Below are 26,551 nucleotides of genomic sequence, written 5' to 3' on the forward strand. Positions count from 1 at the left end.
GCAACAACTCAGCGAATGTTTAAACCCGGAATAGCTGGTGCTGAGGATGCTCTCGCTGTGCAGATGTCTCCTCCCCATCAGCCAATCAGATCCCGGCCTCTGGACCCCCACTATGCACACAGTTTCGATGGCATCCTAGAGGAGGCGGGCCCGCCCTGGCTCCTGACTGACACCCTCTTAAAGTTCTCGCCTCCCCTCCCAGCTAAAGAAGCCAGGGAGTGATGAAAATGTTTTATTGCCCTTGAGAGCTTCATCTGAACTGTCAGGCGGGAGGAGACGGAGCAGCGAGAAGGGAACTCTCATCAGGAGGCAGAGGGGAGCGGGACAGGGCGCTGCCAGAAGTTGTCAGCGGTGCTGCGGGCGAGGAGCGGAGCAGAGCCTGGGAGCCTCGCCCCGAGCAGGGCACAGCGCCACGGGAGGACGGCAGGAGTGGCCCTTGGGGCAGAGGGGCGCTCCGTGTGTGTGGGTACCCACGGAGGGTGCAGTCCCGGCTGCCTCTCCAGCCTGCACCCCTATCCTGCAGTAAATACGAGCCCCCCTGCACCCAACGCATTCCGGGGAGCGCAGCCACAGGTGCGGATAAAGTCTTCTCGGCGGAAGTTGCCTCCTTGCACCAAGACTTTGAGCACAGACCCCCGTCTCCGCTACTCTCCGGACTGCGTCTCTGGGGGTCCCTTGTGGAACTAGGGGCCGCCGCATCCCGCCTCCCGTCGCCCCCGGCCCCCGCAGAGGCAGGGCGCCGCCCTGGGATGCTGGCCGCGCTGGGGCAGATGGAGGGCCCCCGGCAGAGCGCCTTCCTCCTGGGCAACCCTCCCCTGGCCGCCCTGCACAGCCTGGCCGAGATGAAGACCCCGCTGTACCCGGCCTACCCGCTGCCCGGGCAGGCCTGCCCGTCGCCCTCGTCCTCCTCCTCGTCGCCTGCCTCCAGTACCGCCTCCCCCTCGCCGCCCCTGGGCTCCCCGGGCCCCCTCAAGCACGGGTCCCCGCACCACCCACCGCAGCAGCCGGCAGCCACGCCGCACGGCATCAACGACATCCTGAGCCGCCCCGCGCTCTCCTGCCTGTCCGCCCTGAGCCCGGGGGGCGCCGGACCCGGGGGGCTGCTGGCCGGCCTGCCCCGCTTCGCCAGCCTCAGCCCCCCGCCGCCGCCCCCGCCTCCCACCGGCCTCTACTTCAGCCCCGGTGGTGCGGTGGCGGTGGCCCGCTATCCCAAGCCCCTGGCTGAGCTGCCGGGAAGGACGCCCCTCTTCTGGCCCGGGGTGGTGCAGGGCCCCCCCTGGAGGGACGCCAGACTCGCCTGCGCCCCCCGTGAGTACCTTCAGCTATACAACGCCTGGAACCTAGGTACAGTGTGTGTCTGCGTGATGTGGCTGTCTGTGTGTGCTTGCTTCTGTGTTTATATCTGTTTGCACCAGTGACTCTTTGTGGATAGTTATGCGGTGTGTGTGGCTTTTGAGGTTTGTGACACTGTTTTTGTTTCTCTGTGTGTGATGTATATGTGTGTGCCTGTTTTTGTGGTGTGTGGTTCTCTGTACTTATGTGTGTTGTATTCATGTGCCTATTGTGTGTTCCTGCGTGTGTTGTGTTTCCGTCTGTGTCGGCTTGAGTGCCTTTGTATGATGCGTCTGAGTCTATTTCCAAGTGCGTGTGATGCCTGTGTGATGTGTGTGCGGGGAATCTAGGTTGCAAACCATGCCTTGTTCTGGGTGAATCCTGAAATATGTTTAAAAAGTCGCCAGAAAGCTAAAAATGCGCATGAGTTGGGGAGATAGTCGATTGAGCGAGACTTGCTCAAACGTTAAATTGGGCCTTAGCAGCTTCAATTGGGAAGACCACGAGGACGAGGGAGGGGGGGGGGGGGGCATTGGAGCTCTCCGAGGAGGTTTGAGCACAGGCTGAAAGTGAAGGAAGGGGTGGAGGGGCCGAGTATACACGTGTGAAGGTCGGACTGGGACATAAACTAAGACAGGGACACAAAATAAAAGTGCTTCCTCCCCATTATTGAGTCAGATGGATAAAATGTGGCTCGTGTTTGCAAATCGGGTCAGTTGTGAACTTGTAAAAACTCGCCGAAAAAGTATTTTGCAATGTATGGACGACTACACGAATTTGAGCTTGCTGCGGGCAACGTTAGTTTTATTATTAGGGAAGTCAACAGTAAAAACCGGCCCAGCGTACCATAACACCGGTCCAGGCACAGAGCAGCCCGCCGGGCAGTGCCTGGCCGCCCCACAGGTCAGTCCCAGCCTGCATGACAGGCGACGAAGGAGGGCCCAACAAGGGGTGCATGGGGGCGAGGTGTACTCGGGGTAGGTGAAGAGAGGGCACAGCCAGTGTGAAGGGACACCCGTGGGCGAGAGGTGGACGTGCGGTGGGGGGGGGGGGGGGGGGGCACGGCATGGACGCGAGCGCGCGAGCTGACCTGAGGGAAGCATCGGGTGACCTCTGGGAGTTGGTGGGGGCCTCGAATGGCCCATTTATAAATAAGGGGAGTCCTCGGGGTGAGGGGTGCTGCATGGAAGAGTCCTTGAGGCCCTGGGTAAAACAGAACCAGACGCATCTTTAAATCAGAGAGAAATGTTGAACCTGTTGAGGTGAAGGGGGGCAAAGAGGACGCGTGTGGAGGCTGCAGGGGCTCGGAGGGGCCTCAGACTGTGGGGTATGGGGGAGGGCTTAAACACTGCTGTATTTGTGACTTCTACCAAAGACACTTCGTGCCTCAACCACTAAGGAGGGTGCACTTTCAGAGTCACCTTGTGTGGAAACTCGCACTTTCAATATAGGCACACTGGGCGCTTTTCTACAGAATCCCAAGGCAGGCGCGAGAGAGTGTGTGGGGGGGGGGGCTCTGTCTAACCCTTTGCGCAGCCCAGCGCACCTCACAGAGACCAGAGACTCTTCCACGGCAGCTATGTTAAGTTGTTATGTTATGGGTGTTTTTATAGCGCGCTAATCACCACAGGTGCGCTGTAGCAGGTGTGTGAGGCTAACCATAGGCCCCTCCTCCAGGAGCCAGCTCTTCTGCTTCTTGTGCAAGACAAGGCTCCGGCTAGGAACCAAAGAAATGAAGTGGGCGCTATGCGCCCGCGAAGAAAAGACGTGGGCGCTATGTGTCCGAGGACAGTTGATGCCCAGCGTGGACGCCACTCTTTGCTTCACCCAAGGGCCCCAGGAGCGTCGGGTTCTAAGGCCTTAGTGTCCTGGTGGTGGTTTTTAACTCGCCCTCTGCCTCCACCAATTCGATAGTCTGAAATATATAACATACACGTTTGGTCGAAGTGCTGAAAGGCGCATTTTAAAACCTTTCTGAAGGAGATAGTTGTTCAGTCTCCTGCAGTGTATAACTCCGAGGCAGACACCCGCATTAGGCTCAAATGCCACATTAAGTTTAGTTGCTAAAAAATGTGTGGGCGGGGCAACTTAAATAACGTGAAACCCCGGGGGGTTACCGGGTACCCTTTCCTTGGTTGTCACTTCGCGGATGCATGTAGTCCGGGACTGCGAGTTATAACAACTGTGGACAACGCAATTACGCTGTACTGTTCATTTTATTTACGCGCTGGGAAATTTCTCTAAAAATGGATTCAGCGAATGAACACTTTTCAGTTTTAATTTGTTGGTAATGATACCACTATCGCAGATATCAATAGTGCGGGGGCGGGCCCATGGCTATCGGGGGCCTGCTTAACCCTAAATATAGTACATATTTTTGCTCCAAATCAGGGTGAGACCATTTTCCTCTCTTGCATTCGGCCCATGGCATCTTCTTCGCCATCGTCTTAAAGTGTCCATAAACTTCAGCAGCAAAACTAAAAATACTACAATTTTAAAAGAAATTACCGTGTTTCCCCTGGTAACTGTGTGCACATATACGAAACAGCTTCGTGCTCGTTCCTTGGGGGGGGGGGGGGGGGGGAGTTTGTGGCGTCTGCGAGGAAATTATTTGTGTTTTCAAGTATATCTGTGGTGTACCAACAGAAAGAAAACATTTTAATAACTTCTAGAACTACATTCACTTTCTCACTTTAGGAAGACGTGCGCCTGCAGGTGTGTCTGTCTTCGAATAATGGTGGCGCAGTTTAATTTGCACTGAGTGCACTATCTGTCATTGGGCTGGCAGCTTCTTGTGTGTTGCCTCTGTGAGTGACGTCTGTGTGAGGTCTCATCTCCTTGTGTGTTGCCTCCGTGAGTGACGTCTGTGTGAGGTCGCAGCTTCTTGGATGTTGCCTCCGTGAGTGTGGTGGGTGTGAGGTCTCAGCTCCTTGCACGCTGTTTCTATGAGTGACGTCAGTGTAAGGACTCAGCTCCTTGAGTGTTTTCTCTGTGAGTGAGGTCGGTGTGAGTTCGCAGATCCTTATGTGTTGCCTCTGTCAGTGTGAGAAGTCAGCTCCTTATGTGTTGCCTCTGTGAGTGTCGTCAGTGTAAGGTCTCAACTCCTTGCGTGTTTTCTCTGTGAGTGACGTCAGTGTGAGAAGTCAGCTCCTTGTGTGTTGCCTCTGTGAGTGACGTCAGCTCCTTGTGTGTTGCCTCTGTGAGTGACGTCAGTGTGAGAAGTCAGCTCCTTATGTGTTGCCTCTGTGAGTGAAGTCAGTGCGAGGTCTCAGCTCCTTGTGTGTTGCCTCTGTGAGTGACGTCAGTGCGAGGTCTCAGCTCCTTGTGTGTTGCCTCTGTGAGTGACGTCAGTGTGAGATCTCAGCTCCTTGCGTGTTTTCTCTGTGAGTGACGTCGGTGTGAGAAGTCAGCTCCTTGTGTGTTGCCTCTGTGAGTGACGTCAGTGTGAGATCTCAGCTCCTTGCGTGTATTTCTCTGTGAGTGACGTCGGTGTGAGAAGTCAGCTCCTTGTGTGTTGCCTCTGTGAGTGACGTCAGTGTGAGGTCTCATCTCCGTGTGTGTTGCCTCTGTGAGTGACGGTGTGAGTTCGCAGCTCCTTGCCCCTGTCTGAAAGTGTCAAGTTTGGTGTCTGCGGTGGACTGTGGCGCGCTGTAAAGTCAGCGGAGGGTGCAGGTGAGTGTCGGTGTCTGAGGAGAGCTGCTCGTGTGCGTGTGTGCCTGCTGCACCGGTGTCAAGGCGCCTGTTTGTAACGCCCGGGCCCCTCTTCTTACAGACCAGGGCTCCATCCTGCTGGACAAGGACGGCAAGCGCAAGCACACGCGGCCCACCTTCTCCGGACAGCAGATCTTCGCCCTGGAGAAGACCTTCGAGCAGACCAAGTACCTGGCGGGACCCGAGCGGGCGCGGCTGGCCTACTCGCTGGGCATGACGGAGAGCCAGGTCAAGGTGAGCCCGGGGCTGGGAGGGGCGGGAACAGGGACAGGCCGCTGGGACAGACTGCATGGACGCAGAACAGGCCGCTGGGACAGACCGCATGGGCGCAGAACAGACCGCTGAGACAGACGCAGGGACAGGCCGCAGGGGCGCAGAGCAGGGACAGGCCGCAGAGACAGACGCAGGGACAGACTGCAGGGACAGGCCGTAGGGACAGACCGCAGGGGCATAGAACAGGCCGCTGGGACAGACGCTGGGACAGGCCACAAGAGCGCAGAGCAGGGACAGGCCGCATGGACAGGCCGCATGGAGTTGTCTGGAATCAGTGGCGTCACCGACACCCTCAGCGCACTCACCCTGCCAATGCAGCAAACGCGACGTAATCAATACAGCTGCATATAATAACAGTGTCATGATAATCACGGCTCTTAATACTGTCATACTAATAGAATTAACAATAATAATACACCTGACTATAATAATGATAAAAATCTAGCAATAATCAAAATAACGTGCAACTGTTCAGTTGTATCAAAATATCCGTTTAAGAGTTGAAGCTCGGCGGTATCCCCCTTCTTAGTTTAAAATGTTGCATTCTTTTAGTGTGTCATTGCAGGTTTGCGTGGATAAAAAACATCATTCGCGCTCCTGTTTTTTCTAGCTGTTCTTGAGGTGCTACGTATATTAATGGTATGTATAGATCTGTAGATAACTAGGCAGCCCTCTGTGTATTTCCAGAGAGAGCAAATCACTTCCGCTGTTCTAGCGCGGGATAGTTAAGTGTCATTAGGTCGTTTGAAATAGATTAAAAACACAAACTCGTGTTGTGGAATTCCGATGAAAATATGGGTGAAATATATTACTTTGGTGAGTTAGAGCGCTTTACCGGCTCGCGCTAGGGGGGCGTGGTACGAAGCTCTCTTTCTCTGGCGGGTTTCAGGAAACCTCATTTGTCGTTGTAAATATGTCCAAATGACCATGAATAAATTACCGCGCACAATGGCCCCGCCCACTCCTACTAAAGAAGCTCCGATCATTGAATAAACCTGGGGGGTGGGGAGGGGTGGGGGCGTTAAGGCAGGGCGCTGCAACGTGGACCAACCCTGAACGAAATAGAAGCAACGGATACGCAAACACTGACCACTGACCCCTTTTTAGTAAACAAATCACGTGACTTGAAAAGGCCTCTGCCCAGATTAATGTGTTTCCGGAAGTCCCAAAGCGAGTAGTTTGTTAAAGTGAAACTAATGATGAAAATAACGCATCGCGCAAACACACGGCTCTCATAACAAGCTACAACTTGTGCCGAAAAGGGGCACTCAAGCACAAACCAACTAAACTAAACATCTTCTCCAAGCGTTTTTCCCAAGTTTAATTGATCTTTTTTTATGTCTTATCCATGATGCATTGAGAAGCAAATTTTTATAATGTCTTTTTATTGCCCGTCGACTTTTTTTTTTATACCACATACACTTCGTTAAATACACACCGACTTCCCACATTCTTAAATACCGACACCGGCGCAATCTTATTATTTTACCACGTTGAAAACACGCTATGGGTTCAAGTGTTTCTAAATTGAAAACACCAGACTTATTTTAATACTAAAATATAAACAGCGCGCGAAAGTAACCGAATGGAAAAAGTAGCCTATAAAAATCTGGAATAAATAAATACAAAATATGTCTTAGTTATTCTAAAATCGTCTAGAAATATTACGAAGAAGAACGCAAATTAATTTCAAAATTCTGTCCTAAAAATTATTTTTTTCTTCGATGTTTATTATTAAATATTAACATTTAAAACACCTATCAAACGTGATCTATGTGGAGCGATTTTTCTTTATTTGGTACACCGCGGAGGTTGCTGATTGCACCTTTAGTTGCATTAAATTAGAACCCACGCATCATTACATGCTCATAATGTAGAAGGCCGTTTGTTAATGCGATTTGTACTATTAAAAATATTGGTAAAATAAACAAAAATGGATCAAATAAGACACCCGTAACCTTGGATTCGAGAGAGGATTTGGGTGCATTGTGTACCATGTAGTGGTATTATTGTTGTTTTAGCACTAGCATTAACTGAAAATACGAGCAAACATAGCAATATTCTTGTAATTCAGTGGCCAAACTTTAGGTCACTTTCTCGCCAAGCACTGACTGCTTTATTGGCTTGGTGAGTGATTGGGGTGCGTGTGTGGCGCGCCGGAGTGGCTGGGTGGTCTCAGGGCGCACTGGTAAAGGGGTCATTGCTGGGTGGCGTGGTCCCAGGCCCCTTGTTCACCTCTACTTTCGCTGTCCTGTGTTGAGTGTTCGCCCTCGTCCTCCTGTGACCCTCTTGTCTGGCCTCGTGTCCCCCATTTCACTTCAGCCCGTCGAGTTATTGCCTGTTGCGCCGGGTGTTCTTGTTGGCCCTCTTGCCCTTAGTCATACCTGTTGCCCTGATCGCTAACACCTTCTGGTGGTGGTGTGTGTTTAGTGTTTGCCTTAATGCCCTGTGGCCCTCTCACACTTCCATTTACAGCTTCTTGTGCTGGTACTTGTTGGGGTATTGTTCAGCCCCGAGTTATCTCTGTTCTCTTCTCCCTGCAGCCCTCACGTTGACTGCTCTGTTGCTTTTTTTTGCTACTGGTTCTGGCTCTTCTTGTGATTGCGTGTGTTGTGTGACCGCCCACATGCCATTGTCTCTCATGCTGCTGCCTCTGTTTCGAATCCTTCGTGTCAGCGCGGATTCTGTGATTTACTGTGCCTTTGGTGTTGATATGCGTTGTGCACTTGTCTCCTTGTCTCTGGAGTCCCCTGTTGTGCTAGCTTGTGTTGTGTGATTGGCCTCTTCTCTCTAGCTCGATGCTGCTCTGGTGTTTGCGTGTGTGGTGCGTTGCGCTCTTTCCTCCCGTTTCAAGGCCCGTTAGTGCTGGCTTGTGTTGTGTGATTGGCCTCTTCTCTCTAGCTCGGTGTTGTGTGATTGGCCTCTTCTCTCTAGCTCGATGCTACTCTGGTGTTTGCGTGTGTGGTGCGTTGCGCTCTTTCCTCCCGTTTCAAGCCCCGCTAGTGCTGGCTTGTGTTGTGTGATTGGCCTCTTCTCTCTAGCTCGATGCTGCTCTGGTGTTTGCGTGTGTGGTGCGTTGCGCTCTTTCCTCTCGTGTCAAGCCCCGTTAGTGCTGGCTTGTGTTGTGTGATTGGCCTCTTCTCTCTAGCTCGGTGTTGTGTGATTGGCCTCTTCTCTCTAGCTCGATGCTGCTCTGGTGTTTGCGTGTGTGGTGCGTTGCGCTCTTTCCTCTCGTGTCAAGCCCCGTTAGTGCTGGCTTGTGTTGTGTGATTGGCCTCTTCTCTCTAGCTCGATGCTGCTCTGGTGTTTGCGTGTGTGGTGCGTTGCGCTCTTTCCTCTCGTGTCAAGCCCCGTTAGTGCTGGCTTGTGTTGTGTGATTGGCCTCTTCTCTCTAGCTCGGTGTTGTGTGATTGGCCTCTTCTCTCTAGCTCGATGCTGCTCTGGTGTTTGCGTGTGTGGTGCGTTGCGCTCTTTCCTCTCGTGTCAAGCCCCGTTAGTGCTGGCTTGTGTTGTGTGATTGGCCTCTTCTCTCTAGCTCGATGCTGCTCTGGTGTTTGCGTGTGTGGTGCGTTGCGCTCTTTCCTCCCGTTTCAAGGCCAGTTAGTGCTGGCTTGTGTTGTGTGATTGGCCTCTTCTCTCTAGCTCGATGCTACTCTGGTGTTTGCGTGTGTGGTGCGTTGCGCTCTTTCCTCTCGTTTCAAGCCCCGCTGGAGCTGGCTTGTGTTGTGTTTTCTCCGCGTTGGAAGCCCCTCTGATGTTGGTAGATGTTGTGTGATCGCTCTCTTGCTTCCCGCTCTAAGCCCACGGCATGCGTGTGTTGTGTGATTGCCCGCTTGCCTGCAGTTCGAAGCCCCTCTGCTGCTGGCTTGTCTCGTGTGTTTGCTTTCGTTAACCCTCTGTTTCTGCCTCTGGCAGGTGTGGTTCCAGAACAGGCGCACCAAGTGGCGCAAGAAGCACGCGGCCGAGATGGCGACGGCCAAGAAGAAGCAGGACTCGGAGACCGAGAGGCTGAAGGGCGCCTCGGAGAACGAGGAGGAGGACGACGACTACAACAAGCCGCTGGACCCCAACTCCGACGACGAGAAGATCACGCAGCTCCTCAAGAAGCACCAGACCGGCGGCGGCGCCCTGCACCTGCACAACTCGGGCGCCGAGAGCTCCTCCTAGGCCGAGGCCAGGGCCCTCAGCGCACAGCCAAGGGCCCCCAGGTCCACGCGCGGCCCCTGCTGCTCGTGGCGCAGCGCGCCGGGGCCCGGCGCCCAGAGGCCCCTCAGACAGACACGGGCGTTAGCGCTTAGAAACCTTCAGAGACCATTCAACGCAGGGGCCACGGCGCTTAGCGCTCCCTATAGACAGACATAACAGTCTAGCGCCTAGAGGTCCTCTTCTCGCACCTCTGACGACAAGACCTCTACGCAGGTGTCCACCGGTCCAGACCGGTTACCCGTGGGGCCCTTGGGTCCAGATGCCCCTGGGCACTGACTGCTTGGGGGTCACGGGCCTCCCCCGGCAGCCTCGCCACAGCGCTGTCGGCGCCTCAGCCCCTGACACTTGTGGGACTCTTGGCCTTTTCCGAATGTTTATATATTTTTCTAAGCAACTAAACCTGACGCAGGACAACAAAGGGAAAGAACAATATTCTGAGGAGGAGACGCACGACGCCCCCTCCCTTCCGGAACGAAGTCTATAGGGCTGGACATTCTCTGGAGGCCCTCAAACTACACTTCACAGGACTTTTCTTAACAGTGGCCCAAGGACTTGTAAATATGTCGTAAGTGACTTCGGCGAATTGAAGTCACGTTGCTGTGAATATTTAATGTAAAATATCCGTTCTTTTTTGTACAGAATGAGCTGGACTGGCTACTTTTGAAAGTCTTGTCATAGTGTCGTCTCATTTCCTCTAGGTGATATATCCAACGAGATTTGAAGCACGGCGCCTCTCAAAACAAAACCCGTCTTCGCATATTATAGAACCAAGCGTTCGCCTGGCCCCCATTTTTATTTTGTATCATTTCACCTTCCTGGCGTTGTTTAGCAAACACTTGTGAGGGAAACTCTGTACTAAGCTCAGGCGAAATTAAAATGTCGGTGTTTTCAATGCTATTTGAGACCCCTATATACTGCAGCAGCACTGATATTCCATACTTACATTTGCACACGCATTTGGCATTTATTGTGTGAATCTTAATATGCTGAGGTGAGAAGTTGCGGTCAAATGTTCCCGCCTTTTTGACAAGAGTCACTGTAAACAGCAGCTGGTGGAGCCTGACGTGTTCCACTCTCGTCCAATCGAAGATTTAAAATTCACTGAGACTTTCCGACTTCCAAATGTTTGTTTTCGTATTATAATGAGCACTATAAATTATTTAACCTTTCATTTATTTCGACCCTATGACGATTATGTGTTAGCCCCGCAACGTTTATTAATTTATATATAAAACGTGAGGTTTTGTAAAAATCGGGATACGGGCCTCTACGAGCCCGGTGACGTGTAAATGCACTTTCTGTTTCGGGAGATAACTTGGATGTAAGCAGTTTAAGCGACAGCTGTGGCCTGTGAACCCAGGGACAGCTTCCACGATCTCGTCAGAGATTTCATAATAAAAATGACCTTATAAGACCACCTACGCTTTGCGTCGATGTTTTGCTTCGCCTGTGGGGGCAGTGTTGTATTGTATTGTTTTAGTGTATCATTGCAATGATGGGTTATCTCTTTTATATTGGATGTTGTGATGTTCCCTCTTCTGTCATTAATTGATATTTGTTTGCTCGTCAAGCGTGTTTATTGAATACTAATGGTAATTTCCGCTTGTTTCATTTCTCTGTTCTTGTTTGTTTTATGCTGCGTCTAGAATGTGTACCATGACACTTGTTGCGTATTAAATAACACGCAATGCGCAAAATAAATGCGTCGTAATGCCGGTCTGCACCGCGACTTCTCTCTCTCTCTCTCCTGCCTCCATAGACACGCGTCCTGATTCGGTAGCAGGTTCCGCCCGGCCCGGTCGAAGGGAAACTGGTCTTGGTCTCTTCAAAATTGAAACTGCAGCTGCGGTCGCCTTGTGTTATCTTGTACCGATGAGGGCACTAACATGCACTACGTGCCCAGAGCACGCCAAGCCCCTTTGGGGCTTATTTACAAGCCCCTTGCGCGGCAGGTACGTAACTTTTCCACATAAAAAGTGACGCAACGACGGCACAAGGGGTCTGGTAAATAACCCCTCTGAGCTCTGTTAACGGCAAGTCAAACTCCGCCTTTCATCCTCGCCAATTGAAGTGAGCATCACGGGGCAAGGACATTACTATTAGCTAAGTATGTCGCCTCAAGAGGATCAATTAAAACATGTTATGTCCCGTCCTCTCACAAGAGTACCGGCGCAGGCCATAAAGGTGAAATCCAGAGAAGTCAAGTACTGTAAAAAAAAAAAAGAAAAAAACCTGTAACACCGCCAACCTACAGTTTCCAAAAGAGCCGTTTTGTGTAAGATTAGGAGGCACCTGTTACTCTGAGCACAGCGGCTCGCCTCACGCTCGAGGACTCTGGCATCCGGTTTCAACGCACTTGTAAGGCAAAGGCAAGCACACGCAGCCACACATTTACTCCACACACAAACAACCGCGCACATACGCAAAGGGGCTGATGTACAAGCTCCTTGAACCACCGGTGCGTCACTTTTAAAATGGGAAAAAGCGACGCACCGGCGGCGCCAAGGGCTTGTAAATCAGCCCCTTACATTTTTTTCGAAAATGACAAATAAGGCATATATAAATAGACCTATTTTCTATAACATAAAGTAAGAATTATTTTTCCGAGTATTATCCCGAAAACAAATTAGGCGGACTGTCTCCATTTGTGGGTCAGAAATTAGATTTTTTTTTTTTAGTTTTTAATACGAACCGAGCCATGCTTACGTTAATGAGGTGCACACATTTGAAATGGCTTTTAATGATGCTCCTCGGGCTACCCTGTGTTGAAAAAAACAAGGGCCATATTTATCAAGGACTTAAAATTATCGCCACTTTAGGGGCAAGAAACTGCCGCTAAAGCGGCGATAATGGGCTTGATAATATGCCCTTGAGAATTCCCATAGAAGCCCGTGTTCCAGTGTGAACATGGGCTTCTATGGGAATTCACAAGGGCATATTATCAAGCCCATTATCGCCGCTTTGGCGGCAATTTTAACGCCGTCGTTGATAATATGGCCCTATGTTATTCGTTTATAAATGAAGAGAAGATTCTGCGCCGGAGAATCGCCTCGGAAACCACGGGGAGTGTGCGGTGGGCGCCATTGAACTGTGCCTCTGTGTGAAGTCACGGGGTCCAACGAGTCACCGGAACTCCCCCAGTTCCAATGACCAACTCTGTAAACGCAATTTGAATGCAGCGGGGCTAGGAGTCCAGGGTGGGCTTCGAATCTTGAACCACTTCAGTATTATCAATGCTGGTGGCGAAAAGGCGTCGTTAAGTCGTAAATGTTGATGTATTCTTACACTGTATTATTATTTCCAGCGCTTAGAAGCGGCATAAATGCCAATAAGGAAGGGAAGTATCGCCCACAAGTGTCGGCACTTCACCACCACTACACCGGTCGCCCCTCGCAAAGCAGGCACGAGGAACAATAGCGAGGAGTCCAGTGGTTGGCCTCTCAGGGCTCTCGGCCCCTGTGTCACTGCACCTGCTGCACCAATCGTAGATACGGCCTGAAGAGGGAACTGAGGCGCGTGTACAACTCTTTGCGCTCAAGTTAGAGGGCATGGAGGCACTCGTGTGTGTCTGTGCCCCAAGACCACAAGGACAGGACGAACCTGCCCGACAGTGACTCAAAATGGCGGAGCACCCACAAAACACCTGTCAGTGTTTCCAGGGGCGGGAGCTCAAAAAAGCAAAATTAGATCCGCCAGCGAGCCGTGCTCTGCTCGGGTGTACACGTGGGCACTCCTGGGCTAAAGGGCGACACAACCCCCCCGCCCACCCCTTTTGGAACGAACACACGTATTGACATATTGCCGCCATCAAAAGGAGGGAAGCGCAGCTATTTTGCGTTACTCTTTATGCGAAAAGGCGAATAAATTCCTCAGGCCACACACTGACTCATGTAAGTGCTGTTGTGGGGGTCGGGTGGGGGTGCGTTACCGTATAAGTGCTTGAATTATCCGTTGCCTCCACCTGTGGCTTTTGAACGCAGACACACTCTGACATACAATCTGCAATTATTTCCACAGAATTGAGGCGAAAGCAACTAATGCACCGGCAATCACGTACACAGTACACACACGCACATGCACTCTCGTAAATGGAGAAAGCCATAAACTACAGGGACCTTGTGTTCAAAGCCACAGGTGCAGACCCCAACTCCGAAAAGCGCTTAGAGGACTAGGGCTGTTTTGGAGCACCAGCACGCCGTCCCGATTTATTCGCCTTTCTCACAAACAAAGGCGCGGGCTGTCCAGCTGAATGACCCTGACAGCCACGTCTGGCCCACCAGGAGATTCCACAGGGGAACAAGGAATTACAAATTGGGGGAGTGAAGGGGGAGGGTCTGTTGTAAAAGTGCGTTTGTGGGGTGAGGCGACAAAAGTGGGCGAGGAGGCTTGCGGTGGCCACACACTTGGTAGCCCAGGCTCCGGTATCCATTCTCCGTTGTTTTACGCCTTGTCTGTCCTCATTGTCTTAGGCTCCTAGAGGGCCCTTCGATTGCACGCAGCGCTTTCATATAGACAACCATAACGTGTAAGGGGCATTTTCAAAGCGTGCTATTTACACGAGTCCAGTTTTCATGTGTTGTTGTCAAGCAATCGATACCACGCGTATCTGCTCCACAAGTTATTCTCGTGCAAATAAATACAGAATTCGGCAACAAACTGGACGTTATAATGCATAAATAAGTCTATCTGTAGCGCCTCGCGCTTCAATGAGGCAAATTTACGTTGATGTTAATGGGAGTTTAGAGAACACCTGTTATTTACAGGCCTCCCCCCCCCCCCCCCACCCCCTCAGAAGAGTTGCAGGAAGCGCTACAGTAGCCTGAGACAGACTCTTACAAATGCGAGATGTACCCCAGGGGGACTAGCCAGCGGCCACCCCGAGCGCGTGTGACACCCAATTACACAGGGCAAGCTAGACATCCTATGCAGACAGGAGAATGCCCGGGCCCGGGCCTCCAAGCCGTATCCCTTTACTTGAAAAGGTTAACCTTTCTCTTCAGCTGACATCTACGTAACATCAAAGCGCCTCAAGAGGGTTCTATAAATAAAGCGTTGTCACGTTTCGCCCACGGTGAGCTTTACTGTGGACTGGACACAAACATATCACTAAAAAGGCGAGTTTTTGAGCGAAACTTTCTGGGGTCTTGTCCAAGACAAACAATAAGCTCACCCCTATTGAAATAACAGTGTCTGCCAACGCCTGCCCTTGGGGCGCAGCGCTCTCTGAAGCTATTAACCAATTGGATTTATAATTATATACAGATTATATAATGGAAGATTTTTTTGGGGGGTGACCGAAGCATTTTTCCACTCCCTACAATCTATTGGCGCCTGCAGCCGCCAGCAGCGTTACAATTCAATCTAAATTTAAAAACAGGCCGTGGGCGGTTTAAAGGGACAGTGGCCCCTTTGTTACTCCTTAACAATGGGGTTGTCTGTGCAGCACCGAGTGTGAGTGTGTGATTTCATTTCCCTTCCTCCACTTCAGATTAATCTGCAGCACTTGGCCTGGACCGGATACATCAGGGCTTCCTAAACCGGCCTTTGATGCCCCCCGCCCCCCTGTATTGACACCTTTTACACTATCAGGCAGAGGGAGGGCAGGGAAGGGTGACGGGCGAAGAAGCACCGCCTGCGAGTTCCCGAATTTAACAAACCCAGGCAGAAAGAATGAAAACAAGCATTGGCATAGCCAATAGGTCTCGCTTTTGGGACCTTATAAGTATTTAGCTATGCAACAGTTGCATAACTAAACACTTATAAGGTCCCAAAAGCGAGACCTATTGGCTATGCCAATGCTTGTTTTAACTTCTGCAATCTATTGAAGCCTCACGGAGAACATCAAAGCGGCCCTGTGATCGCGAGCGCGATCAAACATCAAAGCGGTCGTGCGGGCCGCGAAAGTGAAAGTAATCGTGCGCGGCGCGCGCGCCCGCGGACATGCACTGTAGCGCTAGGCTGGCCCGGTAGCACTTTTTGGAGCGCTGGGTCAGGCGCGACCTAATGAAGGCGTTTTCATTCTCAGCGGCCAGAGGCAGAACTTTTCCAGTGGAAGCACTATCTAGCTACCACAATCTGCGATGCTTCATCAACGGGAGACAAGCAGGTGCAACGCATTGCAAGGCCAGGACAGAACGTAGCAAAAAATAACAGGACAAATCATAGAGTAAAGTGCAAAATAAAAGAGGTTGCTGCCAACGCAGGATCGAGCAATATACACAAATTACACATTTAACAAGCAACAGCAAAACTAAATACAGCTACAGCGTAAGATAAAACAACATAAAGAAGCTCGTTTAATTTAAACAGATAATGCATTGGTAACATGGAAACGATGTATTATGAATAACACAGATTGTCTTACAATGTGTACACACACACACGAACAAATAGTATTACTTGAAAACGAAATCACAAATCTATCAATCACGTATAAACATATTTTTAAACCAATTTAACAGAGTATAACAGACGTCAAAACGTTTGTAATACCCCGTAAATTAAATTTTAAAATCATGATAGTCGGCTCAAGATGAATGCTTAACAAAGTACAAAAAATCCCAACAACCATACATGCACACACATATTCCAAATGGACTAACACGAATTCGGTTGGGTGAGTCTCAAAACATGCACATCATTATTTGCCTTTATGTCACTTACGAAAATATTTTTAGCATAGATCACAGTGTCATCTTAAGGATTTGGGTTCCTGGGCAAGACTTGCTTTGGCAGCCTCTGTCCAGAAAACATTCAATTATATTAGCAATGTCCCGCTAATTCAAGCCCACGTGATGCCAAAAGTATTAAAATATATGTAGAATTTTGTTGAAATATGGCGTGCCTGGAATACCAAAAATCCTTAAGGTGACACGTAGAGAGACGGAGTCAGAAGTAAAGGTTGGAAGAGAGATTTAGATAACGAAAAGATGGACAGAGGTAAAATATAGAGAAAGTTCACTCTTGGAAGATGGGGGCCCTGGGCAATTGCCCACTTTGCCCATGCCTTAAAAGTCTCTGAAAGAGAACAACAAAAATAATTAAAAACAATAAAAAAAAATTGATAGATACATCGACTTATTAATAACTGTTACGCTCTTAAAGAGTCGACACTTGAATAATTCGTGCCATTTTTTTTCTCCAGATCGGCGATATTCATTCAATAAACTTGAGAAGTACGAAAGGCCGAGTGGGCCCTGCAACGTGTACAAAGACAAAAGTACTGGGCGCTTTACTAGTTAAGTGTCAAAGATGGCCCTGCACCCCAGACTCGGATCTCCCAGGGCGAGGTTTCTTCCCAAGAAGGGGGTACTGGAGACAGCCTTTTCCCAGTGGTCGCACGCACCCCAGTCCAGCGTAGACGCACCCCCATTTAGACACACCATCTACTAGCTGTATCTTAAAAACAATATTATTGCCAGGCCTACCCCTGGGTTAGCCAGTGTGTCCTGGGCCCTGGTACAAGGAAGGGAAAGAGCCCCCTGGCAGCCCTAGAAGTTCAAGAGCAATCGGGGTTCAGGGCCCCTTCAGGCCTCATGGGCCCCGGTGCCACTGCACCTGCTGCACCTACGGAAGCCGGGCCTCCGAGGACCACTGGGCCATGTGAGAAAGCGGGAAAGGATGAAACTGCAAAAGTGGAGTGTGTAGCGTTGGGGGGTGTGGGGAACCCTACTAACTAAGAGGGAGAGCAGAGCTAGAGCCGAGCTCCGTCTGGCTGGGCTCCAAAAGCCCAGGTACCCGTAGCGCCTAGAAAATATTGGCACGCGAATCGTTCAACAAACCATGTCGAAATATGACAAAGACTCGAAAAATGTATTTAACACGTGGACGCGTTTTATCTTATACAACAGGTTATATCACTACTAGGCTGCGAAGTATTTATTAAAAATCATCGTTTTTAAACAAAAACTTAGTACGATTTCTGTACCCCAGCCCTGACATACATGCCATTAGTAGATCGAGAAAGTCAGTTGTCGAAATGTATCATAAAAGTGACCTAGAGTCATATTATGGATGGAGCAACGGTATTGGCTAATATATCAAACACGAGAGAGGGTTATTTGTACAGGGCACATCTTGAACGGCGTACTTGGAAGTTCTCTCATACCTGGCAATAAAGAAAAAGAAACAGGAGGCTCGGTGAAATACATTATGTGCCGCCTAGTATCACACCATTTGCCAGCAAGGCAGCCAGGATTGATTGCATGTTTTCTTGTTTCACGTTGTGCAGCTCAGCCGTTGGATGGGGCATCCCTTCTCTGTCATGTTTACATAAAAGGTAACTGCTTTATCTTTAATTCTTGTGGCACGAGGTATATGGCAGAAGCCATATGAGAGATCGCCTCTTTTGGGATCGCAGGTCGAGCCGAGCCAGAGCCAGGCATCTCGAGCTTTCAGTCGACCGCCACTGAAGCGCTGTGTACGCGCCCTTTATATAATTATTTCAAATTGTGTTGATTTGGCTTTAATACAAACACCTACATTTCGCTTTATTCGGCAGGGAACGACGGGGTGCAAACAGAGTACAATCGACACTCTCTGGGTTGGGCTCTCGAATATAATCTGCTGGGCAGGTTTGCCGCCCCCGCCCCACAATCTCCTGCTGGACCCCTGCATAGGCCAGGATGCAGCGCTCTGGGGACACTGCGACCACCAAACGCTTGGCCTGCTTTCAGCCAAGCAGCGCTGCTGTCTATACGGGATGTGAGAGGGCTATGTGTGTTCCAGTTCCTGGTATTATTGGTTAAACACTACATTAAACAAGTATTGCCAAAGCCAGTGTGGCTGAACTTAGCATGGTCGTGCGATGGTTAATTTTATTTTATTCAAAGAAAGAGAATGTGCCGCCAAAAAAATAAACACTAGAAAAAAAAGAGAATATGCTAAGATCTAATGTGATGGCCATATGCTACCAACAAAAAAACGGAATTAAAAAATAGTAGCCGTTGTGCGCAATTTTCATAGAACAACATCGGTGCTTCCATCCAACTAAGAGTATTTAGAGCAGTAAAGAACCCTTTTTAGTTTTTTGTAATCACAATACGTGAACATATGACTGTTATTGAAGCAAAGAACACCATTCATTTGATTCGAATTCCTGTAACCTGAAAACATAAACACACAAGGATCGCTAAAAAAAAAAGAAGGCTAAATACTGTAAAGAAAAAAACATTGGCACAGTATTGCATTGGCCCACCACCGTGCATCTCATTTGAGGCGCACGTGTGTATGTGATCTAGGTTATGCTGTCACTCAAAGTAGGACAGCCAATGGCATTTGTGGGCTGAGAAACTGCCCCACGTGGGCTGCTTAGTTGGGGAAGCAACCTATGAATCACAGTTGAGCAGAGAAGTGGAAGAAGAAGGCTGGCCATTTATTGCATACATAGGTATGTATTTTTATGTATGAGTTTCTTGATTACTTGAGGCTGGACCAGAGCTAAAAGCGGTGTCAAGTCAACAACACGTGAAGCGGCCTTCTACCGAAATCTCCAGCAGAAAAAGCAGTAAGCTGCACACAGTGGTTTGCGGAGTGCATATTGAAATGGTGGAACATATTCAGGCAACTCATTGAATACACTTACTACTTTAATAAATGATATTCATGGTAAAAAAACATCTGTTTGACTGTTTTGTGTCCTGCGTTCCTCTTGCGCCAAATTCATTAACTAAGGAAACTTGGAAACTCTGAAACAGGGAACAGCTATGTTATGGTAATAGGTACTTGTTATAGTGCAAACCACTGCCCCGAAGGGGCCTCGCCGCGCTGTGGCGCGGGTCAAATGGAGTAGCACCAGGTCAGAAGAACTCTGGGGCATATCAACAAGGGCTTTATCTCTGCTTTTTTGGCTTTATAAGCCAAAAAAGCAGAGATAAAACTAGCGCCCTATCAACAACAGGGTGCTAACATGCAAATTTGCATGTTAGCACCCTTTTACTCTACGCTTCCCCTTGCATCTCTAATGAGATGCAAAGGGGGCGTTCCAGAGAAAAATAATAAGCGACATTTCTCCTATTATCAAGAATATCGCTAACCCTGTTAGAGACAAAAAAAGCAGCGCTAACCGCGGTTAACGCTGCTTTTTTACGTCTGGTATTTTCCTGACTTAGCCATGATATCCTATGGGAGGAGGATATCATGGCTAAGTTTGTCTGTCCCTATCAACAAGGTAACGTGAGATTATCGCTGGGTTTCCAGCGATAATCTCACGTTAGCCACTTAGCGTGAGGATTTTTATCGCTATTGAGATAAGCGTTGCTAATAGCACGCTATCTCAGCGATAAAAATCAACGCTAGCCGGCGATAATTATCCTAGCGCTAAGTGCGCTTAGAGATAATTATCGCCGGTTGTTGTTGATATGCCCCCAAGTTTTGAGATGTTTTCTGATGCCAGTGAAGTCAGTGCATGCAGGAATGAACAAGGGGAGCCTGTTCCAATGGTAGGGGGCAAGATGAGAAAAGGCAGTTGTTAGAAATGGGCTTTCTGGTTGGCTAGGGTTTGCACCTAAGACAGGCATAATCCACCACTCTAGTCAGGATAAAGGGATTACACAACTAAAATAATCCCTGCTCACACCCTTGGTAGCTTGGCACAAGCAGTCAGGCTTATTTTAGAGGCAGTGTGGAAAGCATTTGCACATAACAAATAATAATACAGTGAAAACACTACAAAAGGACACCACAACAGTTTTAGAAAAGTATCCAATATTTATCTGTGTAAAACAAGACCAAAATGATAAAAGTCCACCATACGGTAATCCAGAAACCAATAAAGCAAAAATAGACTTTATATACAGTTCCCTGAAGTCGATAGCTCTGTCCGGGCTATCATGGCGTCATGAACAACAAATCTAACAGTTCTGGCCGACACAGTGTCACGGGCCAGCTACAATGTCGGGGAGACCCGTAAAACAGTACCTTTGGAGATGCAGGGTGCCAGACCTTGCGGTGAGCTCGGTTTAGGCAGTCGTCGGTTCCGGAAGTCAATGCAGGAGTTATCGGTCCCTTGAAGTCACACGTGTTGCAGGTCGAACTCCTTGAGTTTGAAGTCAGAAGGGTCAGTGTTGGCAGGCGTCCGGGCTGAGGTATGAGCGGAGCGGTGCAACGTGGGGTGCCCTCATGTCGTAATGCAGGCAGTGGCTCGGTGACGGTCGCCCAGTGGCACCGGTGAGACCAGGGCTGTGGTGTGAAGTGGGGCGGTGCTCGTTGCGGTGCTGACAGGTCATGGTACGAGCAGCGGTGGTGTCGTTGTTGAAGCGCTCTCATCAGTAGACCCAAGGCTGTGGTGTGAAATGGGGCAATGCAGTGTACAGGGGACACAGTTCATAGTGCAGGTAGTGGTGTCGGTTGACGATCTGAAGCCGATGGCATTGGTGGCCCATGGCTGGCGTGTAGAACGGGGCAGTGCATTGTGTGACTTATGATGGGTGTCCCCAAACCACAGTGCAAGCAGTGGCATAGATGTCAGCTTGGAGCGGCATCATCGGTGAGACCAGGGTTGCGGTCCAAAGTGGGACGGTGCTCCATGTTCTCCACGAGCGTGGTCCACAAGTCATGGTGCAGGCTGCTGCATCGGTGATGGTGTCGTGGCGTTGGTGGGGATACCATGGTGGCGGTGTGAAGCGAGGAGGTGTGGAGTGCGGTGCCCACAGGTCATAGTGCAAGCAGCAGCTCCGTGGCGGCGTAGGACGGTGGCGTCGGTGAGACCAGGGTTGTGGTGCGAAGTGTGGCAATGCCCTTCTGCGGTGCCTTCAGGTCATGCAGCTGGCAGCAGCATCGTTGACAGCGTCAGATTACCTTTTTTCCTCTGTGGCAACTGAAACATCCAAGTTCCAGAAGCCGTACCCAGAAGATGTTGAAGTCTTTGATTTCCCTGATACTTCCAACAGGGGGCAAGCTCTACTTCAAGCCCTTGGAGATAGTTAGAATGCAGAAAGAACAATCCAGTCCTTTCCCTGCCCAAGACAGAAGCAGCAACTGCAGGCCAACCCAGCAAAGCACACAGCAAAGTGGTATTTTCTCCTCACAGTTCTTACAGCTCTTCTTTCTGTCAGGTTCCTTAGTCCAGCAGTCATCTAAAGTTCTGGGATCAGGGCCCCAATATTTATACCACATCTTCCTTTGAAGTTGGCACAAACAAAGGTCCACTGGAATACATAATACAGCTCTGCCTGCCTCAGGCCTGACTCATTCCAGTGGGTGGAGACAGCATTGTGGAAGACAGACACGGTCCATTCAGGTGCAAGCAACAACTCCTTTCATTTTTCTAAATGCAGTCAGGTTATTCAGCCTGGCTATGAGTCACACAGGATTGCAGGACAACCCCCTGGTGCCTGTTTAGTGTGAATGAACAAACCAGTCCCTGTCAGTCTAAAACCCAGACAGCAAATACACAACAGGCAAAGTCACGTAGATGTTAGACAAGACAATACTTACTTTCTAAAAATTGTATTTTCAAACACACAATATCAAAATCATCTTTACTAAAAGATGTATTTTTAAATCCTGAGTTCAGGAAGCCTAAACTCAATTTCTCTAGCTTGTTCCAATAGAAAGTTATGCTGGTAAGATGTTGCAAAGCAACTCCCATGGCAGTCTATGGGATAGATAGCCTTGCAATAGTGAAAAATGAAATACACAGTCTTTCACTGTCAGGACATGTAAAACACACCAGTACATTTCCTACCTTTCACATACACTGCACCCTGCCCATGGGGGTACCTTGGGCCTACCTGAGGGGTACCTTACATGGAAGAAAAGGGAAGGTTTGGGCCTCGCAAGTGGGTGCACTTGCCAAATCGAAATGGCAGTAAAAACTACACACATACACTGCAGTGGCAGGTTTGAGGCAGCCTGTTTGGGTGGCACAATTAATGCTGCAGGCCCACTAGCCGCATTTGATTTACAGGCCCTGGGCACACGCAGTGCACTGTACTACGGACTGAGTAGTAAGTCAAATAAGCCAATCATGGCAACACCAATTAATAAACACAATTTACATGGACAGCATATGCACTTTAGCAGTGAATAGCAGTGGTAAAGTGCCCATAGTTCTAAAGCCAACAAAAACAAGGTCAAAAACAGGAGGCAAAAAAGCAAAAAGTCTGGGGGTAAACCCACTGAAAAAGCCAAGCCTAACAGCAAATATTTTGACATTGAAAGGTGTTCTCTAAATGTTTTATACATTTTCTCACTGTTTCACTGACATACTAGGGTGCAAGGACTGTGTAGCGGGTCGTGTGGTGCTCAGTGGGGCAACGTTGTGGTAACTTGTGTTCCCTGCTTCTCCTGTCTCACTTGGCCAGTACTAACACATTCTCCTCTAATGGAATCACCCTGGTTAAATGGAGAAATGCACCAAGTTATTAGCATTTTACCATTTTAAATAATAAACGAACAGCTGCAACATATTATACAGTGATAGTGACCGATGTGTAACTTTGCTTCAGCCGCACTTTCCATTGGAAATTCATTTTTTGATTTGCCTATAACGTTGGTCCCAAGTGTCAGAACTGCAGCAAATTAGGCCCTTCTTAGCATATCCCAGTTTCAATGTTCTTTTAGTTGTGCCCAAGGCAAAAATGTTAAAGGGGCAGAAAAAGGTAATGTTTCTGTCAGCAATAACAGTAACAGGATCTATGCCACACTTAGCACAAAAGAACTTTACTCAGTGTTGTTGTGTTTTGGGGTAAATCCATTCAGTAACAGGGCCGGCTTTAGCACTGGTCGCGCCCGGTGCGAAAATCATTTTTGGCGCCCCCACACCCCATGACTACCTCCTCGGATTCTCCCACGAACAACGGGCAAAAGTGCCCTTCATCTCTCCAATTATAAGTTATTGCTAAACACAACGCCCCACCTGAGTTCAAATCAGTGCCCCCTCTACAGTTCAGCGCCCCCTCTACAGGTCAGCGCCCCCTCTACAGGTCAGCGCCCAGTGCGTCTGCACCGGTCGCACTGCCCTAAAGCCGGCCCTGTTCAGTAATATTTGAGATGTTATCATTTGAAAAAGGTACCAGGTGGGCTTAGAAAGGTTATCACCTTTGCATTCCGTAGCTGTTTGAAATCAAAAATTGACAAATATGATTGGCTGATGAAAGGATCATTTTTTTCTCACCATCCTGAAAATCATAATTTTGAACGAAATTGCTATTTTTGTGCTGTGATTTTTTTTTTTTACAGCAAAGTGAGATCCCTTTAAAATGTGCTTGACTGAAGGGGAGTACCGGGCAAGGGCGGTTGCTCCGTAATGGCGGAGAAGTGTGGCCCCACTCCCCGGAGCCAGCAGATGATAAATAAATTGGTAATAACACAATGTTATTTTCACTTTATTTATCGTTGTTCCGAACCGTGTAATAAATATAGGGCGGGATGGGGCAGGGCATGGCAGGGAGAAGGGAAGTGTGCACTTATAAGTGCGCATATCTGTTTGGCTAGCCGTCTTAGGCCGGCCATACCGACATGCACACAGCCGTATTGGAGAAACAGCACAGACTCCTAGGCACTGTCTGAGTGGCAAATTAGGCCGCTCAGACCAATCCTGGCGCTGCTCTCATAACAGGAGAGCAGCATCTGGATTGGGTGGGGAGCCTGTGCCTCGAGGCACATCCACTCCCTAGGAGAAAAAACGAGATGGCCGTCAGAGTCAGCAGGAGTAGAGCTTCAGGTATGTTTTAAAATATTTGTATTTTATTGCCCTTCCTCCCTTCCTACGCGCCTCCCCCCACCCCGCCCTACCACTTTCCATAGGCGTGGCCGCCACTGGTACTGGGTGGAATCAGAGGAGGGCGAATTGGGTCAAAAAACAGAAAAAACGAGTTTGCTACAATAAAAGTGCAATTTTCATGGAAATAGCGATCGTGCAGTTGCAATTTTGTATCTGCAAAACTATCATAACCCCCCCCCCCTAGAAATGCACTGAAATTACCAAAGGTTAAAGGGATTTTTATAGTTAGGTCTTTTAATAATATAAAAACTAACATTTCAAAAACAAAAACAGTACTGAAATTCATCAGTTATAGTTTGATGCGGTAACTATAACTTGTGTCCCGGTAATGCCCTGATTTTGACATCACATATCACATCATTCATGACATGTTAAACAACATCATTGATGGCTTCGCTGATGACACAGGGGCTATGCTGAGCCATTGGAGGTACTGCATTACCCATGGCATTAAAAGCACTTGTTTTACATATTGGCCTTTGGGAGGATTCCCCTGGGTACCCCTAGAAGTGCCATGGAGTCAGGCTACCCCCTACCCTGATCCTTTACGTGTGTGTTTTACTTTAAATTCAGAACATGGGAACCGAGTCTCTGTGTACTGTAATGGTGGCTGCAACATATCTCTTCATCTTGTGACCAGCCAATCCCACAGGACGGATAGGAAAAAATCCAACCAGTCCTTCATAAAGCTCTATTTTATTTTATTGTACCGCGTTACTCCTGCGGGACACACCGTCCAGATCTAAGTATATTTTTAACCTTAATTTTTGAAAACAGCTGGACAGTTTTACCCCTAATCACAATAATCACAGTTTCTGAATATAGATTTAGCCTCTACCTCTTCTCTACCTGTAATTACCTTGCTCCCTGAACACCGACGGAACGTGCACTGCCAGCAGCAACCAGGTCACCCTGCTTTTTCAGACATCACTGTGCACTCTGCATCTTCCAGCTCCTGGCCTGGGAGAATATTTTACTGGCCTTCCGGACAAAGGGCCTGCTTCTCCCCAGGTCTGCACCGATGGTGGGCATGGACCTCGGGGAGCCTTCCTTTCGGGCTTGGATGGGCTGCTGACTGCCATTATCAGAGCCTCCTGAGGGAAATTGGGGTACTGTCTGGGCCAGTGGTAAGGTGGAGGTGGAGGGCGGGCTGGCGTGCACCCTGTGTTTTTTCATTGTTCCTTGCTGGCTGGCGGTGGTGGGAGGTGTCTCGCCTGGGCGTTTATGGTGCAGGGACAGGCAGTGGCACCTCCAAGATTGCAGTCATTGCCTTGAATGCCTAGGTACTTGGCAAGTCGCAGCCCAGCTTAGGCCAACGCAGGCATTTTAGGGTGTTTTCCTTCCTTTGTTGGGGATCAGACGTACTGGTGTATTCCTCAAATGGCTGATTGCACCGCGGGGAGAGCAACTCTTGATCACTCATGTGATTGTTTTAGGATTAAAACAGGACACGCAGGGTGGGATCCAGCTCAAGCACATATCCTGGTTGTGATTATACCCCATTCTAAGACAGATCAGTTGGAAAGGGGTTTGCAGGTAATTCTGAGGAAAGTAGAAGGGCTTGCGGGGTGCCCAGTGACCCAATGCTTCATTACCTTTAGATGCAACCTGAGAAGGTAGCCACAACCATCCTCATTCACACCTCAGATGTTCTGCTGACACCATTCCAGTTCACGCAAGTCATGAGTAAGGCCCACCAGGCAGTGGGGATCCAGGGCAACTTCAGCTCATATTATTTTAGATTAGGGGCAGCGACATCCGCCGGTGGGAGCTGGTCTTAGCCAGGAGGTGGTTATGAAAATCAGCAGGTGGAATTCGGATTGCTACAAGCACTATGTACGGCTCAACATGATGGAGGAATGGGCGATTTTGTGTCACCTCAAAGTCACGTTATTTCTTTTTCTCTTGACAGTCTTTGCATTAGGACACATGGCTTCCACCAGTGTGTGGATCATTGGTCATTCCTTTGCATGACGAGTGCAGGCAATGTTTTTGTAGGTCCATTTCCATCAGCGCCCAGGCGGAAGCAGGTCTTCATTTCCATTGGACTGGTAGGGGCGGTCTCCGTCTCAGTGATTTAACGCAACTGGTGGATACATTAATGTCCGGGAGGCTTTCTCCGCTGACACTCATAACAGCCTTAGACAGGAGGACTTTATTTGAGAACTTGTTGATCGAAATCTCTTGACTGGCCAAGAGGTGCCTGGGAACAGTTATTGCATGGTCTCACATGTTCCACAGTACTTAATAGAGGTTTGGCCAGTCCTCCAAGGGCCAAATCAAATCTGCGAGGTGCTTGGATAG

The 26,551-nt window shown here is 49.2% G+C and overlaps 1 protein-coding gene across 2 annotated transcripts; it reads left to right on the forward strand.

The window, feature by feature from the left end:
* The first annotated feature begins 179 nt into the window (after positions 1–179).
* NKX6-1 (NK6 homeobox 1) lies at positions 180–10,932 on the forward strand. 2 transcript variants are annotated; one of them, XM_085636574.1, is made up of 3 exons: positions 180–1,344; positions 5,105–5,277; positions 9,232–10,932. In XM_085636574.1, the coding sequence occupies exons 1-3, from the start codon at positions 750–752 to the stop codon at positions 9,481–9,483; spliced, it is 1,020 nt and encodes a 339-aa protein (XP_085492700.1). In that variant the 5' UTR covers positions 180–749; the 3' UTR covers positions 9,484–10,932. The 2 variants fall into 2 exon arrangements, with proteins under 2 accessions (XP_085492700.1, XP_085492701.1); XM_085636575.1 differs by having other exon boundaries at positions 180–1,308.
* Positions 10,933–26,551: the final 15,619 nt, after the last annotated feature.

This window comes from Triturus cristatus, chromosome 2_1 (assembly GCF_964204655.1).
Source record: "Triturus cristatus chromosome 2_1, aTriCri1.1, whole genome shotgun sequence".
In the NCBI taxonomy this organism is placed as follows: Eukaryota; Metazoa; Chordata; class Amphibia; order Caudata; family Salamandridae; genus Triturus; species Triturus cristatus.

Coding starts and splice junctions, on each gene's coding strand:
- NKX6-1 (XM_085636574.1), top strand. CDS start 750: ATGCTGGCCGCGCTGGGGCAGATGGAGGGCCCCCGGCAGAGCGCCTTC. Junction 1,345..5,104: donor ATACAACGCCTGGAACCTAG/GTACAGTGTGTG, acceptor CTCTTCTTACAG/ACCAGGGCTCCATCCTGCTG. Junction 5,278..9,231: donor TGACGGAGAGCCAGGTCAAG/GTGAGCCCGGGG, acceptor TGCCTCTGGCAG/GTGTGGTTCCAGAACAGGCG.